We start from the raw sequence: 19,554 nt of genomic DNA, 5'->3' as shown, positions 1-19,554 counted from the left end.
CCCATAATTCTTGACCCCCTTGTCAATCAAATATCTATCTAACTCAGCCTTGAATATATCTAATGACCTAGCCTCCACTGTTCTCAATGGAAGAGAATACCAAAGACTAATGATACTCAGAGAAGAAATTCCTCCTCAACTCTGCCTTAAGTGGCAAACTGTAACTAGAGGAGTGTCACCGGGATCAGTGCTAGGACCTCAACTGTTTACCCCTTATTTTTAAACTGTGTGCCCTAGTTCTATACGTTTCAATACAATCACCTCTCATTCTACTAAACTCCAATGAGCATAGGCCCAACCTGTTCAATCTTTCCTTATAAGACAACTCCCTCATCCCAGGAATCAGCCTAGTGAACCTTCTCTGAGCTGCTTCCAATGGAAGTATATCCCTCCTTAAGTAAATAAACTAAAACTGCACACAGGATTTTCGGTGTGGTCTCGCCAATACCTTGTACAGTTACAGTAAGACAGTCCTGCTTTTATACTCCATTCAATTGCAATAAAGTTTATTATCCCATTCACCTTCCTAATTACTTGCTATACATTTGTGATTTGTGTACAGGGACATCCAGGTCCCTTTATACCACAGCATTCTGTAGTCCCTCTCTATTGAAATAAAATAGTTTTTCTATTCTTCTTGCCAAAGCGGACAACCTCACAATTTCTCACATTATACTCCATCTGCAAAATTTTTGCTCACTCAATTAACCTATCTATATTCTTTTGCAGACTCATCATATCCTCCTCACAATTTGCTCTCCTAACTATCTTTGCATCCTCTGCAATTTTGGCCTCGGTGCAGTTGGTCTCTTCATTAACGTAGATTGTAAATAGTTGAGGCCCCAGCACTGACCCATGACACTCCTCTAGTTACAATTTGCCAACCTGAAAATAACCCAATTATTCCTGTTTGTTAGCCAATCCTCCATCCAACAATAAGGTGATCTTTTCTTGTGCAGTAACTTTTTATGTGGCACCTTATTGAATGCCTTTTGGAAATCCAAATATACTACATCTACTGGTTCCCTCTTATCCACCTTGTTTGTTAAATCCCCAAAGAACTCTTAACTAATTTGTCAAACATGATTTCCCTTTCACAAAACCATGTTCACTGCCTGATTGTATTATGATTTTCTAAATGTCCTACTATTACTTCCTTAATAATGAATTCTAGCATTTTCACAATAATAAATGTTAGACAAACTGGCCTATAGGTTCCTGCTTTCTGTCTCCCTAATTTCTTGAATAGCAGTGTTACATTTGTGGTTTTCCAATCCACAGGACCTGTCGAGAATCTGGGGAATTTTGGAAGATCACAACCAATGCATCCGCTATCTCTGCTGCAACTCCTTTTCAGGCCCTAGGTTACAAGCTATTAGGTCTAGGGAACTTGTAAGCCTTTAGCCCCATTAGTTTTCCTAATGTTTTTCTCGAGTAATCATGATTATTTTAAGTTTCTCCTTTGCTTTTCTACTCTTCTACGTTCTTGAGACACTTTTTGTGTCTTCTGCTGCGAAGACAGATGCAAAATACTGGTATAAAGAATCCCCCAATCTCACCCTCTACACGACCAATAATCACTTTAGCAACTCTGTTCCTTTTTATATACTTCTAGAAGCTTTTACTGTCTATTTTTACACCTTTTGTTAGGTTTTTTCCCATTATCCAATTTCTCCCTCTTTATTATAATTTTAGTCACCCTTTGCTTGTTTCTGAAATTTTCCCAGTCCTCTGGGTTACAACTATTTTTTGCAGTTTTGTTTATGTCTTTTCTTTCAATTTGATACCATGCTTAACTTCCTTAGTTAGCTACTGATGGTGCAACTTTTTTGTAGAAGCTTTCTTTCTCAATGGAATACATCTTTTTTGAGAATTATGCAATTTCTCCTTAAATGTCTGCCACTATTTCTCTATCCTCTTACCTTTTAACCTGTTTCCCCAGTCCATTTTAGCCAACCATGTCATCATACCCTTGTAATTGCCCTTATTTAAGTCTAAGACACTACTTTCAGACCTACATTTTCACCATCAAACTGGATGTGAAATTCTATGATGTTATGATCACTCCTACCTAGAGAATACTTTACTCTGAGATCATTAATTAATCTGTCTCATTACACATTATCAGATCTAAAATAGTATATTGCATATTGATTTATACCCTGTGCTATAGTTCCCAAACTATAAACTACTCCCACCAATCACTTGCTTCCTTTGCTGTATCTTATCTCCACCAAAAATGATTCTACATTTTGATCTTCTGAACCAAGATCATTTCTCACTACTGCACTAATCTCATCCTTTACTAACAGAGCTGCTTTTCCTTTCTTCTTGTCCTTCAGAAATGTCAAATACCCTTGAATATTCCAGTCCCAGCCTAAAACCGCAATTCCGTAATGCCTACCATATCATACTCATTTGTTTCTATTTCTGCTAACAACTCAACCATCTTGTTACAAATGTTGTATGCATTCAGATAAAGAGCCTTTAATTCTGTCTTTTTACGTTTCCCCACTCTGACCTTGTTTGCTGAGGCATTCTTCTGTTTGTATGCTCTAGTCCTTCTTGTCACAATCTGGTTATCATTACTTGTATCATTACCTTGCACTATGGTCTTTTATTTTCTCTTGAACTTTGCAAATCTCCCTCAAGCAAACCTGCCCAACCACTTTTTAGTTTAAAGCCCTCTCTATATCTTTAGTTATACAATTTGTCAGGATACTAGTCCCAGTGCAATCAGGTAAAAGCCGTCCCATACCTAGCATAACGGAAGATGGTTGTGGTTGCTGGAAGTCATCATTCCCAGTTCTGGAATATCACTGCAAGAGTTCCTCAGGGTAGTATCCTGGGCCCAACCATCTTCAGCTGTCTCATCAATGACCTTCCCTCCATCATAAGATCAGAAGTGGGGATGTTCGCTGATGATTACACAATGTTCAGCACCATTTGTGACTCCTCAGATGCAGAAGCAGTCCGTGTCCATATGCAACAGGACATGGGCAATATTCAGGCTTGTGCCAGTAAGTGGCAAGTAACATCCACACCACTCAACTGCCAGGCAATGACCATCTCCAACAAGAGAGAATGTAACCATCACCCCCTGATGTTCAATGGCATTACCATCATTGAATCCCCCACTATAAACATCCTAGGGGTTACCATTGACAAGGAACTGAACATAATATATATATATGTAACTCACCACCTGACTCCCCAAATCCTGTCCACCACTTACAAGGCACAAGTCAGGAGTGTCATGGAATAATCTCCACTTGCCTGGATGAGTGCAGTTCCCATAACATTCAAGAAGCTTGACGCTATCCAGGACAAAGTAGCCCATTTGATTGGCACCATATCCACAAACATTCAAACCCTCCACCACCGACGCACAGTAGCAGCAGTGTATACCATCTACAAGATGCATTGCAGGAATTCACCAGGCTCCTTAAGACAACATCTTCCGAATCCACGACCACTACCATCTAGAAGGACAAGGGCAGCAGATAGATGGGAGCACCACTACCTGGAAATTCCCCTCCAAGTCACTCACCATTCTGACTTGGAAATATATCACCGTTCCTTCACTGTTGCTGGGTCAAAATCCTGGACCTCCCTTCCTAAAAGCACTAAAAACACTTGGACTGCAGCGGTTCAAGAAGGCAGCTCACCATCACCTTCTCAAGGGCAACTAAGGATGGACAATAAATGCTGGTCCAGCCAGCGAAGCCCACATCCCATGAATAAATAAAACAAATTGTAAGCCAGACCAGGTAAGCATAACAAATTTCTTTCCCTAACATTTTTACAGCAATCACGGTTACCATTACTGAGCTTAGCTTTATAGTTCCTAATGTATTAAATTAATTTAAAATCCACCAGCTGCTGTGGAGGGATTTTAACTCATGTCCCCAGAGCATTAATCTAGGCCTCTGAATTACCAGTCCAGTGACATTACCAATATGCTGCCACACCGTCTCCCCCAAGTAACTTTCTCCTCTGATACATTTCAGTATCCAAAGCCCCAGTTCCAGCTCATCTACATGGAGTCACAGTTCCTCAAGTTGCAGGCACTTTTTGCAGACAGGGTTGTTGTGGATCACTCATGTGTCCAGAAATTCCTACATGCTAGAGCTGCAACACATCACCTGCCCTACCATTTTAATGGGCAGAAGTTTTTGCTTAGTGTGCGAGTGTGCACCTGTCCCGCTCTAGCATGAAATATCGCGTGATGACATTGGGCGAATGTCCCAATGTCATCGCGCACTCGTGCGATATTTTGGTTGATGGGCAAATACTGACAATTAAGAGGGCAATTAAGTCCATTAACGGTGCAATTAACAGAGGTTTTTCATTACCCATCCAACGTTACGGTTGGCAGATTGGCAAATCAGCCAGGCAGCCTTTGCAATTTTCAGGAAACCTCATCCAAGGACGGGGTGAGGTTTCTGTTAATAAATAATAAAACAAAAGTGCATGGACAGAATTTTCTTCTTGCACATGTTCAGGGGCCTGATTCTGATGTGTGGGCATTTCTTTCCAGATTTTAAAATCTTTTTTTATTGCATTTAAATTCTTCAGCTCCCTGAGGCAGCCCTCTGTCTTCAGGGAGCTTTCATTCTGTACCCCCCACCATGCCCGCACTGACTTCAACGCCCGCCCTCCTCCCACCCCCACCCCGACAGCGCTGAGCTACTCAGCACATGTTTCTATTAACTGGCCAACCAGCATGAAATCACGGTCAGGGGCCAATCGTGGTCAGGGGTCCGTTCCCCGGCTTCTCCCGGGCCCGCCGATTGTGGGCACCCACCAAACTAAAAGATTCTGCCCTATGTGTTTCATTTAGCTAATTTGGTTTCAAGTTTAGAAATATCACTCAACAATTATCCGTAGTTATGGAGATTAATTAGTTATGCAATAAATTTAACATAATACTTATATCTCTCCAACACCAGTTTATACTACTACCCTAGTTTATAAAAAAGTGCTTAAAACCCACCAATCACCTACTTCCCACCTAACTAATGCCTCTGGGCTTCAGATCTCGGGTCTTGCTGCCTCCAGCTCTGTCTCTTGGACCATTCCTTTTGGTAAAAGGCCAGAACAGCATTTCCTTCCTCACTGCACTAAATTCCCTCACTAACCAAAATCCCAGGTTTAAGCACTCAGTCTCACCGTACTCAGTCTTGAGTTATACCTTTGTGTGATTATTGATCATGGAAAGTGAAAGGCAACCATGATTACAAGGAGAGTAAAAGCAAAATACTGCGGATGCTGGAAATCTGAAACAAAAACAGAAAATGCTGGAAAAGCTCAACAGGTCTGACAGCATCTGTGGAGAGAGAAAAACAAAGTTAACGTTTCAAATATGTATGACCATATGGCTCTGAAGAAGGGTCATACAGACTCAAAACATTAACTTTATTTTTCTCTCTCCACAGATGCTGTCAGACATGTTACAATTTGCTAGTAATCTCGGGGCTGGCCATGGTGCTACCCACCAGCCAAAAAAACGTGTGGCAAACCTGTCACAACCATTTCTGGCATCCCGATGGGATTAAATCCCAATCAGGAACTTGCCTGCCTTCCAATCAGGGTTTCCAGGCCTTTAGAGGCAAAGATCCAGTCTCCAAGAGCTGCCGGCTAATCAGATGCTGGAGGCCCAAGGAGAAGGAGGTGAGACAAAAACAGAAATACCTGAAAAAACTCAGCAGGTCTGGCAGCATCGGCGGAGAAGAACAAAGTTGACGTTTCAAGTCCTCATGACCCTTCAACAGAACTAAGTAAAAATAGGAGAGGGGTGAAATATAAGCTGGTTTAAGGTGGGGGTGGGGCGTGGGGTGGTTGTAGGGACAAGCAAGCAGTGATAGGAGCAGATAATCAAAAGATGTCACAGACAAAAGAACAAAGAGGTGTTGAAGGTGGTGATATTATCTAAAAGAATGTGCTAATTAAGAATGGATGGCAGGGCACACAAGGTACAGATAGCTCTAGTGGGGGTGGGGTGAAATAAGACTAAAAGGGTATAAAAGGTATAGATTTAAAAATAATGGAAATAGGTGGGAAAAGAAAAATCTACATAAATTATTGGAAAAAACAAAAGGGAGGGGGAAGAAACGGAAAGGGGGTGGGGATGGAGGAGGGAATTCAAGATCTAAAGTTGCTGAACTCAATATTCAGTCCGGAAGGCTGTAAATTGCCTAGTCGGAAGATGAGGTGTTGTTCCTCCAGTTTGCGTTGAGCTTCACTGGAACAATGCAGCAAGCCAAGGACAGACATGTGGGCAAGAGAGCAGGGTGGAGTGTTAAAATGGCAGGCGACAGGGAAGTCTGGGTCATTCTTGTGGACAGACCGAAGGTGTTCTGCAAAGCAGTTGCCCAGTCTGCATTTGGTCTCTCCAATGTAGAGGAGACCGCTTTGGGAGCAACGAATGCAGTAGACTTAGTTGGGGGAGATGCAAGTGAAATGCTGCTTCACTTGAAAGGAGTGTTTGGGCCCTTGGATGGTGAGGAGAGAGGAAGTGAAGGGGCAGTGTTGCATATTTTGCGTATGCATGGGGAGGTGCTGTAGGTGGGGGTTGAGGAGTAGGGGGTGATGGAGGAGTGGACCAGGGTGTCACAGAGGGAACGATCCCTACGGAATGCCGCCGGGGGGGTAAAGAGAAGATGTGTTTGGTGGTGGCATCATGCTGGAGTTGGCGGAAATGGCGGAGGACGATCCTTTGAATGCGGAGGCTGGTGAAATGATAAGTGAGGACAAGGGGGACCCTATCATGGTTTCTGGAAGGGAGGAGAAGGCGTGAGGGCGGATGCGTGGGAGATGGGCCGGACACGGTTGAGGGCCCTGTCAACGGAGGTGAGGCAGATCCTGGTAAAAGAGGATAGATGTGGAGAGCAGAGAGAGCCTTTGAGGAGGGCAGAGGTCAGGGTTCTTCCCACTGGGGCATCCCTTGTTGCTTGTGGAGCCCTTCCACTTCCCCAGCTCCCCACCACTGGTAGGTGGGAAGTGGCCATTAATTGACCACTTAAGGGCATCAACTAACCTAGGGACAGGGAGGCTGACTTCAAACTTCTGGCCCCCCCATCCACCAACCTCCAACCAGCTTAATCAAAGGGGTGTGTAGGGTGGTGTGGAGAAGAGTCACGATGACAACGGGCTCTCCAATCTGCTAAGTCAGTTTAAAGTACTCAAGATGACAACCTACATTAATGGAAAGAGAACATAAACTATTAATTGAAAATCAGAATAATGCAGAGGCTGAAAATCTGAAATAAAACAGAAAATGCTGGAAATACTCAGCAGGTCAGCAGCACCTGTCAAGAGAGAACACAGTTAATGTTTCATGTCAGTGACCTTTCATTTGATGAAAGGTCATCAAACTGAAACATTAACTCTGTTACAAGGCCATAAGAACATAAGAGATAGGAGCAGGAAAAGACCGTATAGCCCATCGAGCTTGCCTGATCATTAAATATGACCATGGTTGATCTTGGGCTTCAACTCCACTTTGCCACTTGCTTCCCTTACGGAACCAAAATCTGTCTATCTCAGCCTTAAATTCATTCACATCCACAACCCTCTGAAGTAGAGGAATCCAAAGATTTGCAACCCTTTGAGTGAAGAAATTTCTCCTCATTTTAGCCCTAAATGATCAGCCCCTTCTCTGAAATGGTGTCTCCTTGCTGCCTGACATGCTGAGTACTTCCAGCAATTTCTGTTTTATAACAACACTTCCATCCAGGTTTTGCAACTGTACTTTGTTGTTTTAATTGCAAATTCCTCCTCCATTTTTCTGAAGCAACTGACCTTTGCTAAGATAAACGTCCACAGAGACCAGAGCCCTCCAACAAGTGGTCAAACTGTGTGTGTGAAGCTGGTCATTGGGGAATAATTAGGTTATTTAACTGCAGACCCACCCCTCCCCCATATTCCCTCCCACCGTTTGGTTCTCACCCAACATCAACACTTTCAGTTGAGGTCCCTGGATGGAAATCAGAAAGAGGAACCTTAACTGATACTTCCTAATTGTAGCTTCCAGGTAAGAAGTCCAATAGTAGCACCCTAACTGCTGCCCTGCCTTAGATCAGCCAATTTACTGTGAACAATATAAACCTTAGAGCTTTCCTGTACTCTGCAGCTACTTTTCATACTGGGCAGTAGATTAAAACTGAACCATCAGAATGACAAGCTTTTCAGTTCAAGCATCTGTTATAAGTTTACTAGCTCCTTTCAATGGCTTTTTTTAAGCAGTTATGTCATGTGACAGCCAATACAATATATAGGTTTTTGGAGATTGTATTATATCAAATATGTCCTATTTCCAGTCTCCACTTCTTTTTCTGACTGAGACCTTGAGTACAATGGCATGGATTAAGCTGAGTCTATCTCCGGGCAAAACATCAACTGTGTTTCATTAAAGAGCTTTTGTGCAGTTCATCGACTTAAAAAAAACAGATTTTTCCATAACAGGAAAATGAGCAATGATCAAACAGATTCCAGGTTCAAATAATGCAGACCGATAAGAGTTCAATGACAAGGTTGTCGAAGTTTTTGAGGTGAAAGGTCAATGTTTACGGATAATCAACACTTCTCAGCGCGCTCATTTTGTAGGGGAAACCTGCATCTGATAGATAAAACTTTCTTTTCATGTTTTGATTGCATTAACGGTAAGAGCTGTGTGTTTAAAGGTGGCATGTCATTCCAAATCAGCATGCAGTTGAACAGAGGTTTCCAGGATGACAATTCCAGCAGAAGCCCAACATCCAATCAGAAAATGCTTCTTTCTTATTAACCTAGTATGGAGGGTGCTGTAATATGCCAACTCCACACTTTTGTACCACACAAGGGATTATAACTATATTCACCACACAGTGGCGCTTTTCTTCCCTATGGCTATGACAGTGGCTGAATTTGTGTCAGATAATGAATGCAAACAGAGTTAGCTCTCGGCTATTTCAGGTATTTCATTAAATTTTCTCCAGTGTGAGACCGGTAACAACTTTTCTAATTTATAACATAAAGACCTGCATTTATGTAGCAACTTTAAAAAGGGCTACAAGAAAATTAACCTCTGAAGTGAAGTCATTGTTATAAAGTAAGGAGCCTTTCATAGGATGACACATGTAAGATATGTGACAAAGGTTTGGAGTCTGCGACCAAGTGGCAAAGTGGATTGAAATATGGGGTGGGAATTAAAGGGGTTTCTCAGACTGGCAGAAGATTGGAAGTAATATCCTGCAGCAATTCATGCTGAGACCACTGATATTCAACATACAGATTACATACATCTATCAACCATGCTTGGTTGGTAGCACACTTGCCTCATTTACACGCTTCCAGATTCAAGTCCCACTCCCAGTCTTGAGCATAGAAAACAAGGTTGGCAGTCCAGTGTAGTGCTGAGCAATCGTTGCACGGTCAAAGGTGCTGTCTTTTGGATGAGAAGTTAAACTGGGGCCCCCTTTGGCTGCTCAGGTGGACGTAAAAGATTCCTTGGCACTATTTCAAAGAGTAGTTATCACCTGTGTCCTGGCCAATATTTATCCCTCACTCAACATCACAAGAAAAAAAAAGGTTATTTGGTCGTTATCACATTATTATTTGTGGGAATTTGCTGAGCACAAATTAGCTGCTGCATTTTCCTGCATTACAACAGTGACTACACTTCAAAAGCACTTCATAGGATATAAGTGCTTTGAGACTTGAGGTGGTTGTGAAAGTGCTATATAATTATCAGACTGCTTTAATATTTAAAATGATTTGGACTCAGGAATTAGAGGCAGGGTGTTGACATTTGCAGACGTTATCTAATCATGTGCGTGCATGCGTAACAATTCCATGATTCTGCAGGCCATGTGCGTGCATGTGTGACAGGGATGGGTTGGTGCAGAGGTAGCAGTATGGCTAAAATTTAGAACTGTACCAAAAATCAGGCTTGCAGAGTGGGCAGATAAATGGCACCTGGAGTTCAATATGACAATGTGTGAGAGGAATAAGGAGACTACTTAATCCTTGGAAAGTAAGGAACTAAATGGAGTGGAGAAGCAAATATCTAAAAACACAGATACATAAATAACTAATGAGGAGTATAAACATCAGCACAGAGCAGTTGGACTAAAGTGGCCTCTTCCCCTGTTGTAGATTCTGTGTAATTCTATGCAAAAAAAAATTAAAAAGCTATATGTGGTCTATTTTTCCCTTCTTGTGGTTCCTCTTTAATTTTATCCCTAATGTAAGACTCAGAGTGAGGATGATGAGCAATCTTTTCCAAGACCATGTCCCTCTACAATATAAAATGGTGAGAACAGGGATGAAGTTTGTTGTTACCTTCATGTTCTAGTCCTCAAATTCTGATCAAACATCCAAAACTGCTGGTTTACTTTTGATTACCAGTACTATTTCCATTCACATGGTTGCCTACATTATTAGCTTATCCAACTACAGAGCGTCATAGCTGAGTTAATCTGTCCTCACCCAACAATCACTAAAGCTTTATTTTAAAAAATGTTATGATATTAAAATGCTGCTGCAGTATCTCAAAGAATTAATATATTGAATCTATTCTTGCAACAACATCCAGTTGGATGGGTTCCGCTACATCTGTAAAGACCTGAATTCTAAAGAACATCCACTCTTCTCAGAAGCAAAATAAAAAAGCTTCACCATCATATAGCTGACCTGTAATTTCCCAAACCAACAACTTCAGCTCTTAAATAAACTGAAGCTCTGGCTTGTTCCTCTCCAAACCCATGAAAACCATGGACACTGCATGCAGATTAAATAAAGAACCTGAGAAGAATTGCCATGAGAAATTTCAGAGTTGTTAGTCATGCAATATCAGAGTTTGTAGCATTTGAAAATCAATGTAATATGTTCTGCGATATACACCAAGGATGGGCATTTTTAAAAATAATAATAAAAATACATTCAGGCTGGAAATGGTACAGCGATTGACAGAGTTATATTTTTATTCTATAAGCGTGCTCTCTAATTTTACTGTCCAATAGATCGATAAATCACAAGAGTGAATCTCAGATACAATTATTCAAACACAAATTATCATTCAACGGTGAGCAGCCACGTGTAGCCTTTCAGAAATCTTTTAAAGATTTGCTTGATTTCCAACTCAGGTGAAAAACTATCCACTATCTGGAAGATAGCCATTTAACTCACAGTTGTCAGTTACAGCGGGTTTTTTTTCCCCTTACTGTTTTCTCATCTCCTCTGCTCCTGGCATCAGCCTATGGCAAGGTGCAGCTCCACAAACTGCAGCATTTTGCCACAGCAAACATTTGAGAGCGTGGACAATGAGTTTTATCATCGCTGTGGAGGCACCTCAACAAAGAATTGTGGCCTCCTCCCATTTGTTTTCCAAATGGCGCGGTTTCACAAGGTGGAAACAAATTAAGTCTGGCTGCAGCAGCCAATGAAAATGAAAGCAATACCTTCTGACCTTACTGGAGTTAATTGAAACAGGACTTACCTTTGATCGCATTCCTCTTCTCATGGCAGTCAAATGGAGCTAGAAAAAAAGTGAAAAGAAAGGGCTTAATTTTTATTCAACTGCATTTCACTTAATGCAATGAGTAGAGAGAGGAGCTCAAACTGAAATAAATTAATTCTGTTCACAAAGATGTGAAATGAGGGGGATGACAATGGCCGTATATTGACAGGAATACTGCACTTATAGCCCTTAGACTAATTTGAACTCGCCTGAAATACAAATTTGTCATTTTCCAATGGATTGAAGTAGTAACGGTGAATGTCAAAAATAGCAGGCTAATATTTTTTCTGTTTGTGGGTAGAAACAAGATGACTAGTGGCACAACCACCTCTTCTGTGCCTGATACACAATGACACATCTTTAGTACCCACATACCTTAACATCATTTGTTGATAATTTTGTGGGAGAGGAAGAGGAGATAAAGGCCAATTGAAAGGGGGTGATTGAGAGAGAAGAGCTGATTGGGAGGGACAAATTGTTAGAGAGGAGTCAAAGGAAGGGCCAATCAGGACAGGATCAATCGGTGCGGGAGCAGGGGTGAGGAATGGGATGGGGTGTGACTGGGCCAATTGAGAGAGAAAGGGCGATCAGGAGTCGGTGAGAGGTATGGTAAGCATGGTTGAAGGTGGAGGTGGTAATGGGATGGTTGGGAGAGAAGGTCTGATTGGAGGTGGCCAATCCAGAGGTGGGTAATGGGGGAGATGGGGAGTGTGGCAATCAGGAGAAGGGTCCAATTAGGGTGAAGGTTGCAATGGAGTGAGAGTAAGGCTGTGATCAGCAGTGGGGTGAAGATGATGATGGAGATTGAATGATTCTTTAGGGGCTGCTGGTTTGGCTGAATGTAGACCTCTTTCAGTCCTGAGCACAGCTGACAACCTTATATCAACTAGGCATGAGGCCATTGATTTGCATATGCAAAGTTGGCTCATAATATTAGAGGATTAGTTGCCTGTTTAGTATTCTAAAAACGGATGCAGTGCTATTAAATTTGTAAGCCCTTTTTTCTGCTTCCAGTGGAGGAACTGAGTTTGTGACCTGCAGAGATTACATGAAGTAACATTACATTTTATGCTTGGCCTTAAATGCAATGAAGATGGTGGTCCCAAAATAAAGCCCAGTCACTGAATCAATGTGAAATCCCTCTTTTCCTCATAAAAATAGATTATTTCTCAGGACAGTCAAAATCAGGCAGTTGCCATATAGATTGGTTTACAATAGACATCTATCAGTATTTATTTTTAGATAGAAATTGTAGACAACAATTTTGCTGTCAGATTGATTTTATACAAGGTAACCCCAAATTCAATAGGAAAGCAGCTCAATCTATAAAATGTAGCCAGAAAAATCTGGTGATGATCTGAGAAGCAATTCTCAAGGCATTTTTCTGCAACAGGTAGAGAAGTCTCCCAATGGTATAGGCACAATAGATTTTGCACTAGTTACAGGGGGAAAAAAACACTCAAGTCAATACAGCGAGTTCTGTGCAGATGACAATAACACACAATACCCTAACAGCACAATGTCAGTCTTCATGACATAGAAACAGATAGATCAAAAATAGGATACAAGAACAAAGCAGATTAATTCCTCCTTTAAGTGCATATACTTTTAAAAATGACACGCTTAACGTGACAGAGATGATGGTTATATTTCTTAAGAGAGTTTGATTTTTTTTTATATCCATTTAAATTCTCTTCCATTCTTCTTTCATCATCCCACTCCAATGGTGGGGGAAGGAGGAAAAGTTATATTAGGGCTCCCTGGCAGTCATACAAAAGTCAGATACTGCCTATGGGAAAACAAAGAAATAAAGTGAGAAAGGGGTATGAGTGATGTGAAATTGACCTCCATTACTAGCCACATTTTCATTTTTAATTACAAAAGTAAAAATATCAAGAAACACATCAATAAATAAATACAATACAGTCAGAGCTGCAGCAGAGTTGTCTGCCAACAATTTAAGCCTGTGAGGACGTAATATCCTCGGCAGTTTACAAACATTTATGAGCGCGTTCACATCGAATCTTCTTTAATAAAACAAAACAGTAGAATAATGGTGTCTGTATAATGGCAGAAGATTTTAAATCCAATCTTCACCATGTTGAACTCAGGGCTTATTTCATCATCTTCTACTTCAAATTGTTCTTTCCCAGGATCGTGAACTGCTTACCTGCCTCAGTTTCCTCCTCTTCCTGCAATCTTTTAAAACCCAAGCTTTGTGTCGCCTGAACAGTCCTTGATTTACTGCATCTTCTCTTCTATTCTCTTTGACCTTGATAATGTCCTTGCTGGCAGTTCAACTTTGTTTCTCAATAATAATTTTTAACAAAACACGTTGCAGTGTATTATAAAAGGATCAAGTTTTTCTTTGGTGCAGAAACGTTCTTACAATCTTCAAAAGTTTAATATGCCTTAAACAGGACTTTACCAAACTAAACGTTAAACCCTCAGCAAACTGTAAACTTCCTTCTGCTTCACAGCAAAATAGGCGTGTAGTGTATATTATAAATCACAGTGTCATCACAAACAAATCACAACCAGGCATGGTGCGTACTTAAAGCGTTTTCTCACTTCCCTTTTATAAAAATGTTAACAGTTGGGGAAGTTACGATTCTACTGAAATAATCTGGTAAACCGCCATAATAAAATAATTCCTGTGATACTCTGCGTCGTGGTGACAGTGCAATCCTTTTAACTGTATTAAGAAGTGGTGGAATACTTGTTCTGTTGATGTCTTCTTGTCATGCAGTCTATGATAAGGCTAATAAATTATATAGTGGGTGGTGTTAGCCTTGCACCAATATAAACTGTACTGTACAACTGAAGAGCAAGGTAACAGAAGCGTACTTACGCAAGTGGTGCCATGCCAACTCCAGGCAGCAATTCAGGTAAAACATGGCTAATCTGTACCTCAAGTCCATTTACCTGCCTTTGCTCCATATCCTTTGATCCCTTTAACTAATAAAAAATCTATTGATCTCGTTTTTTAAAATTTTCAATTGATCCAACATCCTTTTGGAGGGAAAGTTTCTTCTGCATGATAAAATGTTTCTTGATTTCACTCCTAAAAAGCTTAGCTCTAATCTTAAAGTAACATCCTCTTTTTCTGGATTACCCTAGCAAAAGGAATAGTTTTCCTGCATCAATTCCTTTATCATGTTAAACATTTCCAAACTCAAGGGAATACAAGCCAAGTTTATCAATCCTCATAATTTGACCCTTTAAAGCACAGTTTCAATCTGGTGAATCAGCACTGTACCCCTTGCAAGAAACAATATATTTTTTCTGTACATCTCTTTTGTGGACTAGATTTTAGTGATTTGTGTGCATGGAAACTTTTGATCCTGCACATGCCCTAGGCTTTCACCATTAAGAAAATATTCTGATTCGTTCTTCTCAGATCCAAAGTAGATCTTACATTGACCCCAACATTAGCCTCCAACTACCAGAGTTGTGCCTAATCACTTCGTCTGCCAAGATTCCTGCTTCCATCTAGGCAACTTCTGTGCCATCTAACTTAGTTTCACCTGCATACTTGGATGTACACCTCTCTAATTATTCAGCTTATTCATTAATATATACGATGGAAAGCCGAGGTCCCAGTAAAGATCCCTAAGGAACACTACTTGGCACATCTTACATCAGAGAACATTTCTTTAATCCTACTGTCTCTTACCTCCCAAATAATTACTGTTACTTCAGCTCACTTAGTTCAAAGCCAAATTTAAAAACTAGGAGCAGAAAACTGTTAACATTTATTTTTTTAATGTTTTCAGGAAAATCTTGTGAACTTGCAAAACAGCAATTTAGAATCAACCTTTCATTTAAATGGTTCTTTAGAAATTATAATCATAAAAATTCTGAGGTGGCAGCAAAACCTGTATTATCTGCGGTTTATATTAGCAAAATTACAAAAAAATGTTATCCTCAGTTTATATTAAAAATTTTAGAAAATTCAAATATGCTAGCTGTTCAGAACTGTTATACTAATATTTCATCAAAACAATCAACTCTACCTCTACGATCATGATTAATACACATGCATATACACATATATATCACTGTACAAATATTTAACAATATGTTGGCAATTGCTGAGCTGTCAACATTGGGGAAACATTAAGAGTGACATTTAGAATCACCAATTTGTAAAGCCATTTAAATGAGTTGCATACAAAGAGGTCACAAGATATTTTTTCTTTGAAAAAGAGTTCATCACTCTCTAATGGGTTGACACTATCGACCAGAGATTTAAATAAGTGACATTGTTTATGCAGGCCAGCATTAAAACAAATAACACAAACAATTTTCATTGGAAATTTTACACTATAGTAAGTTAAACACTTGCATCTGGAGGGGAAGAAATGCACTTCTAGCTATCAAACGAAAAAACACATGCTTAGAGAGAACAGAAAACAAATAATGAACATTGCACATAAAATTAATTTCTGTCCACTGTAACAAACATCATCAGATGTCCCCTAGTAAAAGCTGAGAAGGTAATCCTATCTTGGGGTCCAGATGACAGGCATTAATACTTCTGATGCTACCTGAACTACTAGATTGAATTACTGCCTGGGAAGCACCCTGCATCCTTTGTACATTACATATATGAGGTTATTCTGAAAGTTTCTAGGGTCTAATGGTATAATGTTCAGACTGATAATTTCCCAAAACAGCCAGATTCTAGGAAATAAAGGATTGCATTTTAGCACACACATCCAGGGCTTCTGGGAGCAGGGGAAGAGGCAGGCAGCCAACCCACTCCCAGAAGGGATGGGAAGTTAAATAGTTTAATGAGGCTGGCAGCCTTGGATTTAACCTGCTTTGCAGCTTTTATTGTGGTCAGCCAGGTATACCAGGCCTCAAGAATCCCAGCAGCTGAAGTGAGGTGAAGGTAGCTTTGGCCCAAAAACTAAGACCCTTCACAGTGCTGCTTGTGGGCCAGGAGGAGCAGTAGTGTTGTATACAAGATGGTTTTCTGGAACAGTATGTTGAGGATCCAACTAGAAAGTGAGTTATTTTAGATCTAGTATTGTGCAATGAGAAAGGACTAATTAATAATCTCATCATAAAGGAGCATCTAGGGAAGAGCGGCCATAATATGTTAGAAATTTACATTAAATTTGAAAATGACGTCGGTCAATTTGAAACTAGGGCCTTAAATCTAAGTAAAGGAAACTACGAAAGTATTAGGACCAAATTGGCTGTGATAGATTGGGAAGCAACATTAAAAGTTAAGACAGCATCTGTGGAAAGGAAGACAGAGTTAACGTTTCAAGTCCGTATGACTCTTCATCGAGTTCTGATGAAGTCATACGGACTCGAAATGTTAACTCTGTCTTCCTCTCCACAGATGCTGTGAGACCTGCTGAGTTTTTCCAGCAATTTTTGTTTTTGTTTCAGATTTCCAGCATCCGCAGTATTTTGCTTTTATTTAAAAGTTATAACAGCAGACAGGCAATGGCTAGCATTTAAAGAATCAATACATGGCTTACAACAAATTTACATTCCCTTAAAGCACATAAACTCAGCAGGAAAGGTGACCCAACCATGGCTAACAAGGGAAGTTAAAGATTGTATTAGATCAAAGGAAGAGGCTCATAAAGCTGACAAAAAGATTAACAAGCCTGATGACTGGGGGAATTTTAGAATTCAGCAAAGGAGGGCCAAGAAATTGATAAAGAAACAGAAAATAGAACACGAGAGTAACTTAGTAAGAAGCGTAAAAACAAACAGTAAAAGCTTCTATAATTATGTAAAAAGGAAAAGATTAGAAAAATCAAATGTGGGCTCACTACATACAGAGACAGCAGAATTTATTATGGAGAACAAGGAAATGGCAAGAAGCTAAACAAATGCTTTGTGTCTGTTTTCACAGGGGAAGTCATCAAAAACCTCTCAGAAATGCTAGAGGACCAAGGGACTAGTGAGAATGAGGAACTGAAAGAAATTAGTATTAGTATAAAAAAAGTAGTACTGGAGAAACTAATGGGACCGAAAGTTGATAAATTCCTTGGACCTGATGCTCTTCACACAAGTGCTCAAAAAGGTGGTTGTAGAGATAGTGGATGCGTTGGTGGTCATCTTCCAAAATTTTATATATTCTGGAACGGTTCATACAGATTGGATGATAGCAAATATAACCCCACAATTTAAGAGGAAAGGAGAGGACTGGAGTACAGAAATAAAGAAGTCTTGCTATATTTGAAGAGAGCCTTGGTGAGACCACGCCTGGAGTATTGTGCACAGTTTTGTCCTCCTTACCAAGGCTCAACAGGGTAGAAACAGGAAGGATGCTTCCCCTGGCTTGTGGTGGGGGGGGGGCGCAGTGTCTAGAGCCAGAGGACACAGTCTCAGAATAAGATGTTAGCCATTTCGGACCGAGATGAGGAGGAATTTCTTCACTCGGAGGGTGGTGAATCTTTGGACGTCCTTACCCCAGAGGGCTGTGGAGGCTCAGTCACAGAGTATATTCAAGACAGAGATCATTGGATTTCCAGATATTAAAGATATCAAGAATATGGAAATGGTGCGGGAAAATGGAGTTGAAGGTAGAAAATCAGCCATGATCTGGTTGAACGATAGATCAGGTTCGAGGGGCCTAATGTCTCTTATTTCCTATATTCCTATGTTTCCAGGCCCTCCAAGCTCCTCTCCCCACTCCTCCTCTTTTCCCCCACCTACGTAACCTGCCCCAGTTGATACTCAGGCCAAAGTGTCAGGAGTTGCCTGACAGGAAAGAAAGTCAGCACTATGACAAAAATAGAGATTTAGGAGTGCACACTACTGTGACAGATCTCTCAAGAAAGAAGTTGAGGGTTATCCAGGTACTAGAGTTGGAAACCATGCACCAATCCTGCCTGAGCTAAAGTCAACCACCATATATGTCCTCAGTATGAGTTTCAGTGTTCAAGGTAGGATGGAATAAAATTAGCAAAGTAGAAAGAAAAGTGTGCAAATTGCAAAATATTCTGAAACAATTTGCTTTGGGAATGTGTCTACAGAAGTGAAGGAGGAACACTGAACAGAATAGGAAAAAAATATTAATCTGGTGAAAACTAGCTTTAAAATGAGACAAATCAAATTACCAACAAGTTTCTATCTTGACATGCCATTACATCATAATCCTTTAAACATGAAATTTAAAATAAAACATCTATTACTTTAATCAGAGTAGCTGGAAATTTGCTTAAAGGCAAGCCAGCCTGCATATCCTCCCTCTCAGTCATTGGCCAGAAATTCAAACACCAGCTTATTTGCACGAACCACCTGCAGCAGGCAGGATATTGTCAGCAATCTGCTCCCCAAAGCCAGCGACCCTTGCCTTGACCTCCAGCAACAGGATATACAGAAACAAGCTGCTGCAGGAACTGAAAGCCTTAGAGCAAGGGTCAGAGGCACGGCTGACTCACAGCACAAGATATCTACCCTCAACACTCACGCTTACGTTCCAAAGACGTTTCCGACACAATGGAATGGCAATAAATTTTCTGCCTGCCAACTTCTATTCCAAGTAAATCTGAAAGATCTGAATTTGTGGTTTTTGTAGGTTCTCCATAAATAAAACTGTACATGCAGTACAAAGTTCTTTAAATGATACTGCACAGTTTAATTAAGATTTAATTTGCAAATTTATGACATATCTTAGAGTAACAATATTTCCAAATCAAGGCAAAAAGATACTAAGATCATGGTTAGAATCATACTGGACAGGAGATGGTCATTCAACCCATCACGTTTGCGCCTTTTCTTTGAAAGAGTTATTTGATTAATCCTACTGCCCTGTTCTTTCCCCACTTCTCTGTAAATTTTTCCTTTTAAAAATATATTCAATTTCCTTTTGAAAAGAACTAATGAATGTGCTGCTGCCACTTTTTTCAAGCAGTGCATTCCCGATCATAATAACTCTATCCTTCTCATTTCCCACAGGACATTTCGCCAATTATTTTAAATCTTTGTCCTCCAGTTACCGACCTTCCTGCCAGTGGAAACAATTTTTCCCTCTTTACTCTCTCAAAACAGTTTATAATTTGCAGTACATTTAATAAATC

At 40.4% G+C, this 19,554-nt stretch overlaps 1 protein-coding gene across 9 annotated transcripts in view; it reads right to left on the bottom strand.

Annotated features, from left to right (window-relative positions):
* The window catches only part of LOC121277127 (transcription factor 4-like), a 597,003-nt gene that overhangs the window by 280,749 nt on the left and 296,700 nt on the right, over positions 1-19,554 (bottom strand). For 7 of the 9 annotated variants that reach the window (XM_041186200.1, XM_041186184.1, XM_041186219.1 and 4 more), the window contains one exon: positions 11,480-11,518. In XM_041186200.1, coding sequence (XP_041042134.1) covers positions 11,480-11,518 — 39 coding nt within the window. Of the gene's footprint in view, positions 1-11,479; positions 11,519-13,670; positions 13,896-14,351; positions 14,438-19,554 lie in introns of those variants that run through there. The other 2 variants (XM_041186244.1, XM_041186237.1) reach the window with 2 other exon arrangements.

Source organism: Carcharodon carcharias, chromosome 1 (genome assembly GCF_017639515.1).
Source record: "Carcharodon carcharias isolate sCarCar2 chromosome 1, sCarCar2.pri, whole genome shotgun sequence".
NCBI classification, from domain to species: domain Eukaryota; kingdom Metazoa; phylum Chordata; class Chondrichthyes; order Lamniformes; family Lamnidae; genus Carcharodon; species Carcharodon carcharias.
This window is presented reverse-complemented; position numbering and strand designations above follow the sequence as displayed.